General features: G+C 42.6%; 1 protein-coding gene and 1 long non-coding RNA gene across 2 annotated transcripts in view; one reads left to right on the top strand and one right to left on the bottom strand.

Moving 5' to 3' along the window:
- The window catches only part of LOC118496508 (MRG/MORF4L-binding protein-like), a 4,469-nt gene extending 3,414 nt beyond the window's left edge, over positions 1–1,055 (bottom strand). Inside the window, exon 1 of the mRNA XM_036008415.1 lies at positions 968–1,055. Coding sequence (XP_035864308.1) covers positions 968–1,055 — 88 coding nt within the window. The remainder of the gene's footprint in view (positions 1–967) is intronic.
- Positions 1,056–7,376: 6,321 nt separating this feature from the next.
- LOC118496474 lies at positions 7,377–7,623 on the top strand. Its single transcript, XR_004899051.1, has 2 exons — positions 7,377–7,483; positions 7,580–7,623. It is a non-coding gene; the product is annotated as an uncharacterized LOC118496474 (long non-coding RNA).
- Positions 7,624–7,689: the final 66 nt, after the last annotated feature.

Raw genomic sequence — 7,689 nt, 5'->3', positions numbered from 1 at the left:
CACTGACAAAGATGTTATATCCCTTTTTCAACTATTCTCACTACTTCACTTATTCTACGGATTTAAGCTATTCAACCAGTTAGCTTTAGCAATTCAGCTATTCAGGTTTTATTTTGGCTCTCTGTAACTTAGCTCCGTGAATGCTTGATTCTGATTGGTCAATCGCGGCATTCTGCGCTCTGCTATTTAGCTGGAATGCTGTCAACAGCATTCCAGCTATTGTTATTCTGTTCTTTATAACTTTTCCGTACTTTTTTGGCTCTCTGTAACTTCTGCATACATTCAGCTATTAAAACATTCAAACTTTAAATGTTCAGCTCTTTCAGCTAATGAGGGGACTTCTTCAACTTTTTTCACTATTTATACTTTTTTTAAATATTAAAATTTTTCAGGTAATTCATTTCACTGTTATCTTTGGCAGTATTACAGTTCATCTTCCAGCTTTTCAACAATGTATTTTAGCTCTTCACTTATTTAGGTAATGCAGTTTAGCTTCCAACTCTGACAATTTTCCAGATTTTAGCAGTGCGGTGCAATGCATTTGGGCTTAAGATTTTCATCCATTTGTTTCATATTTCTGCATATGTGAGTCATTATCAGTTAGAAATATAATGTTCTACATATTTTGTCATTTTCAACTTTTAAAAGCCAACAATTCAGTTTAGCGTCAACTTTAACTTTGTATTAATGAAATTTATACCTATTAAACGATTTCCACTTTTTAACTATTCTCACTACTTCACTTCTTCTTACTGATTAACCCTATTCATCCGTTTAGCACGCATTTTCTGCAGGAAATGCATTTTCTATTTCTTTATAAAGTCCAGTTCAGACCAAAGACTGGCGACAAGACGAGTTAAAACTCTGTATTGTGGGTGGATCAACGGAGTACTTTTTCAGGATAATTGCTCTCTGTGTGATTATTCTTATATTATTATTATTTATTCAGCAGAGTTAATATTCTCACCTTCTTTTACTTCCTGGATGATGTCATCGGGAAGAGAGAAGCTCTTTTCTGTGTTTGGAAACGGCAAAATCTCCGACTCATGCTGCATCTCACCACCCACACACACACACACACACACACAGACATAACCCACAACACACACCACACACACCCACACACAACATACATACACACACACACACACACACAACACACACACACACGTGTAAATGAGAAAATGAGTCTTGCTTTTAGGATGATGCTTGATGTTCATTTCATGTTTGTGTGTGTGTGTGTGTGTGTGTGTGTGTGTGTGTCTCTGTGTGCGTGTGTGTGTGTATCATGTATGTGAGTTAGGAGTGGTACGGTTCATGAAAAACCATCCGAACCGGTCGGTTGTCTGTCTCTGTTCTGTGTGTGCGTCTCACGGTTCGTCAGTCCACTGTTAACGTCACTAACCTCTTAATGCCCGTAGTGCCACTTTATACACCTATGTTAAAACACTTACTGGAAACGACCATAGACAGTATATAAACGACGAGGGGATGAGCGTGACGAACGCAACACATTGCAGCTGATTGTACGAATGCATCACGTGGTTCTTGCTGCTCCCAAATTTCAAACAACTCTATGGCGTCTCGTCTGACACGATCTCGTATTTTACGAAATAGTTCACCGAAACGTGTTTCTGACACATTAAGCGAGAATATGCCATACAGCTGCGAATCAGGTCACGCACGTGTAGAAATGTAGAAATGGTAAGTGGGAGAGATGAGAGGCTGTAGAGATGTCAGGTGGTAGAGATGAGGAAGGATGTAGAGATGTCAGGTGGTAGAGATGAGGAAGGATGTAGAGATGTCAGGTGGAGAGATGAGGAAGGCTGTAGAGATGTCAGGTGGTAGAGATGAGGAAGGACGTAGAGATTGTCAGTGGAGAGATGAGGAGACTGTAGAATGTCAGTGTATGAGATGAGGACGCTGTAGAGAGGTCAGGTGGTAGAGATGAGGAGACTGTAGAGATGTCAGGTGGAGAGATGAGGAAGACTGTAGAGATGTCAGTGGTAGTGAGATGAGGATAGGTGTAGCGTATGTCAGGTGGCGAGATGCGGACGGATGTAGAGATGTCAGTGGAGAGATGAGGAAGACTGTTGAGCATGTCAGGTGGTAGAGATGAGGAGGCTGTAGGATGTCCGGGTGGGAGAGATGAGGATGACTGTAGAGATGTCGGTGAGAGAGATGAGGAAGTACTGTAGAGATGTCAGTGTAGAGATGCGGAAGCTGTATCGAGATGGCAGGTGGGAGATGAGAAGGATGTAGAGATGTCAGGTGGAGAGATGAGGAAGACTGGAGAGATGTCAGTGTAGAGATGAGGACAGGATGTAGAGCTGTCAGGTGGAGCGGATGAGGCAGGATGTAGAGAGTGTCCAGGTGGAGAGATGAGAAGGATGTAGAGATGTCAGTGTGGAGCGTGGGAGCCTGTAGAGGTCCAGGTGGTAGAGCTGAGGAAGGATGTAGAGATGTCAGTGCGAGCTGAGGATGAGGTAGAGATGTCGGTGTAGAGATGAGGCAGGCTGTAGGATGTCAGTGGAGAGTGAGGACGACTGTAGAGAGGTCAGGTGGTAGAGATGAGGAAGGCTGTTAGAGATGTTAGGGGGGGAGATGAGGAAGACTGTAAGAAGATGTCAGGTGGAGAGATGAGGAAGACTTCGAAATGCAGGTCGGTCGAGCTGAGGAAGCTGTCGAGATGTCAGGTGGAGAGTAGGAAGGTGTAGAGATGTCAGGTGGAGAGATGAGGAACGACTGAGAGCATGTCAGGTGGTAGAGTAGAGATGAGGAAGGATGTAGAGATGTCAGGGGAGGAGATGAGGAAGGACTGTAGAGTGCAGGTGGAGCAGATGAGGAAGGATTGTCGAGATGTCAGGTGGAGAGATGAGGAAGACTGTAGAGATGGTAAGGTGGAGAGATGAGGACGGATGTAGAGATGGCAGGTGGGAGAGATGCGGAAGACGTAGAAGATGTGAGGTGGGAGAGATGAGGGAAGCTGTGAGATGTAGGTGGAGAGTGAGGAAGACGTAGAGATGTCAGGTGGGAGAGAGGAGGGTGCTGGAGCGGGGAGGATCTCCCATCGGGTATATGTCTGGTGTGTGGGGAACATTTGGGATTTCTCTGTAACTATGGGCCAGCGGAAATCTAACAATAGATAGAGCTGCCACTGTGGCTGATTGTGCACCATGCTCACATATGCTAATTTCGTTATCGCATTATGCTGGAGGTGTTTTTTGTTCTCTTCTGGATACGTGTTACGATTACACGCAAAAAATACTAAAAGCTCTCTCTGTAGGTAATGTTGTCAGACACTTAGAATAATCTGAGTCTGTCAGCTGCAACAACAGAACTTTTAGTGGATGGAAACTTTACCTTTTAATTAGGAGTTTAAACAGACAACAGGAAGAATAAATCCATCAATCAAGTACTAATAATCAACATGGCCTTGTTTTATTTAATCTTGCATTTAATTGTTCCACATTCCAAAACATTTAAAACAATTCAATCATTGATGTTATTCTACAAGTCAGATAATAATAAATCAGCTGTTTGCTTTCTATTTTCTGACTGTGTATTACATCATCAGTGTCTTTACTTTCAGTCTGACAGGGCTGGACTGGCCATCTGGCATACCGGGCATTTTCCCGGTGGGCCGACGCATTTTTGGGCCGCGCTGGCCCATAAAGAACTCCTAGCGGCCCATTGGTTAATTTTCTTTATTGGCACTGGCCTAACCCAATCAAATCCAAGAACCCCCTTCCCCACTCCGGGCCGCAAATTTACGAATCCCACTAGGGCCACGCCTCCCGGCCCTGAGACACGAGCTGTGATAGTTATGCTGGAAGTTTAGCATCCACGTTAAAATGGACAAACGACCACCAAAGCGCAAGGGAGGTGCAGAGAAATTACGGGAGAAAAAGAATAAGAATCTACAGGCGGATTCCTCAAAATGTGCCAACATTTCTGACATGTTTGGGGCTGTAGTAGCTGCTTCAACATCAGCATTACCTGAGGAAGGAGGAGAGGTGGCTGGCTATACAGAGAAGCAGAAACATCATGACAAGGAAGAAGCCGATCAGGAGGAGAGTGACCATGACAGGGCCAGGGGAGCGAGTGAGGAAAAGATGGAAGAGAGAGTAGATGACGATGTGGTAAGGAGTAGGCAAATTAACAGGGACTCTCAGGAAGGGAGGGAGGCTGGCTGTGTGTGTGTCTGTGTGTGTCTGTGTGTGTCTGTGTGTGTCTGTGTGTGTCTGTGTGTCATGTCATATCGACAACAAGCAGTTTGGTATAACATTAAAGTTAGTGGCTGTCAGGTAACCTAACTGTTTAAGCTTACATTGAAAATGCTAGCAGTTGGCCTGTTGGGTAGCTGACAGTCTGATCTATAAAATCAGTGTTGATACAAGCATCAGTGTTCCTTGAATTGCTTAATTAGCTTCTCTTGTATTGATGCTCTTTTCCAGGGCATATACTACTCTCAGCTTTAGTGTAGCTTTTGGGAAGGGTTATGGTTATTGTAGAATTCTATCTTTGGATTGGGTTCTAGGAGTTGAGCATCGCCATGGTACATCGGTAAGAATGCATGAAGGACAACAGGTGTTTCCGTTTAAGCCATTTATTTACTCTGCACACATTAGGGGGGAAAGCAAATGATGAGGCTTGACGGTTACGTGTTTTTTTCTATAAATGATAAACAGAAAGACACAAATTACAATACAGTTAATCAACATATAACATCAAGTAACTTAACGATTAAATACCTAAACAAACAATACATATAAGTACTCGTACCCGAGGGGGTGAGGGGTAGGCCTACCACTGCTTAAATTATAGAGTACTATATACAGACAAACAATTGAACAATTACATAGGACATTGCACTAAATCAGGTTAAGGATACTTGTATTTCCTAAAGGCCACAATTAACAAATCATGCGCACTTACACACAATACTCCTGTAGCCTCAAGGCAAACAGGCAAGATGACAATTCAGCATTTACCAATATACACTGGTCAAGCATTAAATCACATCCACTTCCAAATAACCATTAAAGTAACACAATATATGAGGAAGGCAGTAAACTCACTTCTTTTACACACGACCATAGGATTTGCATCGGCGTTGTGAGGACAGAGAGCCCTCACATGGTGCCTCATGTTGCTGACAGCCAGGACAAAGGAAATGGGTGGTACTTATAGAGTAGGCCATGATTAGTAGTAAGTGAAGTCAGGTGAGTTTGGACCATGATTGGGAATGAATGAACTCAGGTGAGAATGATTGAGTCAATGCCATGAAAGTGGGCCAATGAACAGTATGGCTCTATTCTACAGTTATGGTTATTGTATTCAGCAGACACTTTTGTCCAAAGCGACAAAATATGAATCTTACAATAGTTAAAATTAACAGAAAACAGTTTTTAAAGTTGCTAAGCCAATATTAAGCAACATAGTAATAATAACAATAATGGCAATACCATATCAAATATCAATAATAAAAAAATAAACAAATACCATAAATATACAAATCATAACTCTAAGACTAATAAATTATTTAAGTGTAAGATCAACAGATAAGTCTTGAGACCCCTCTTGAAGGATCCAAAACGATCACATAAACGCAGAACACTAGGCAACTCATATCAGAGAATACACGCATATTTTAAGAGGACTGTCTGCAGGGAATGTGTCTGACCAATCACGGGGGGTGTGGGCCGCCTGGGCCAAAAATGCCAGGGCCGATTTTTTGTCCCAGTCCGGCCCTGTCTGAACAGACCTCAACAGATTTAAAACCACATTCAGTCACAGAAAATACAAACAGTGAATATGAAATGTCAGACAAAGATTATTAAATGAAAGTCCACAAAGGTTACAACAACGTTACACTTCAGACTCAGAGGCTATCGTTAGCAGTAGCATGCTGCTGGTGGTCTTGTGGTGGGATTAACTGTACTAATAAAACCGTAGAAACACCGCGACCACACCGCTGTGAAAGCTCCCCGAACGTCATTTATCTGAGTCTGGTTGTCACCCCTGTCAGCAGCAGTCTCCTCCGCTCCATGTCTACATAACGGAGCTAACCGGAGCTGACTGGAGCTAACTGCTAATCGGAGCTAATGGTTGTTAACAGAGCCTTCAGTTCTCCGGGCCTGTAACCATTAACTGTATTTATGGACTTGAGACCAAATAAAACCCTTAATTCTATTAAAATGGCTGTAACATTACAAGTTTGAAACTATAACTCAGAGTAGTTGCTCAGATGAGAACTTAATGAGAGCAACAGGACATGTATAGTACAGAACAGTAGGCTATGTTTAGGAACCCCAAAACACAGAAAAAACACTTCAAAACATGAACAATGATCTAACCAACTAAATGAACAAGAATTTACTTTAGATAGTCCTAGTCTGATGTGATTTAACAGGAGATAGAAGGAAACTGTTGAGATTAATAATTAGGATGTTGACTTGGGCTTACATTACAGCTTGGTTCTTGTTTAATACTGAGTGAAAACTGCTGGGGCCCGTTTCAGGAAGGAGGTTTAACAAACTCTGAGTCTAACCCTGATCTCTGAGTTGATTCACCCTGAGATGGGAAACTCTTGAGTTTTCGGTTCCAGAACAGCTGATTAGAGTTGGTTCAATCAACTCCAAGTAGGTTCAGTCAGGGTTACGCGGTATGCACCACCACTATAAAAAGGCAACATGAATAGAGCCATGATGCTACGATTCACCATGGCAACAACCAACAAAACTCGGTCGGCACACTTTACGCCTCTGGAACTGGAAATACTCATGCAGGCGTACAGCGAGTATGAACCTGTATTTCGCAAAAAGAGCAACACAGCTGCTGCAGCAGGTAGAGGACCAGCACCACCACCTCTGACAGAGGCAGAGGAGCTGGCCCTGAGCCAGAATGAAGGAAGGCCAGTGACTGAAGGAGTCCCTGGGGGGAGCGCTTCCTCTGAGCCAGCCACAGCACAGGACACAAGTGCCTTCATAAGATGTAATAGGCTTATATTTATCTTCTTTTATGCCTATTTATATTTTAGAGATATATTATTCCCCCTTCATGGGTTTGTCATTTATTCCAACAGATGCTGATGGTGTTCTCCCACTTGTGGAGCCTCATGCTACAGCAGTACTCCTTGATGCTGTAAGTAGACGACTAAATACTCCAGACATGATGCAAGTAGTTTAATGATGCAAGTAGTTTAAAGTCTAACGAAACAATGCTCATTTTCACAGGAGGAAACAGATGAAGAGGACACACTGTCTGCTGCCACAGAAAGGGATCAAGAGAGGCCTACAGAAATAGGATATCACCACTATGTTACTGATAGTCATCTCCACATTCACAATTCTTAACACTGCTGTGTGATATCAACCCAGTATCACGTGTGACATGTCTGACTGGATATTCTACTTTTTAACAGAACATGGCTGGGCAACAGGAGGAGGGTCCATCAACTTCCACAGCACAGATGAACACAGTGAGATGTGCAGCAACTGCCAGAGGTTCTTTCTGTGGAAATAATGTTCATTCTGTATAATTTCTTTTTTAATGTCATGGTTTTATGTATTCCCAGTTACCTGTGAAGGACCTGTATAAAATGAATCTGATAAAACAAATCCAGAAAACTGACCTTGAAATGGTATTGTTGGACCACCGCCAGATTCTAAAAACAGATCTGGAAAT

The sequence above is a fragment of the Sander lucioperca genome, chromosome 12, assembly GCF_008315115.2.
Source record: "Sander lucioperca isolate FBNREF2018 chromosome 12, SLUC_FBN_1.2, whole genome shotgun sequence".
Taxonomy (NCBI): Eukaryota; Metazoa; Chordata; class Actinopteri; order Perciformes; family Percidae; genus Sander; species Sander lucioperca.
Note: the sequence above shows the minus strand (reverse complement) of the source record. Positions and strands in the feature narration are given on the sequence as shown.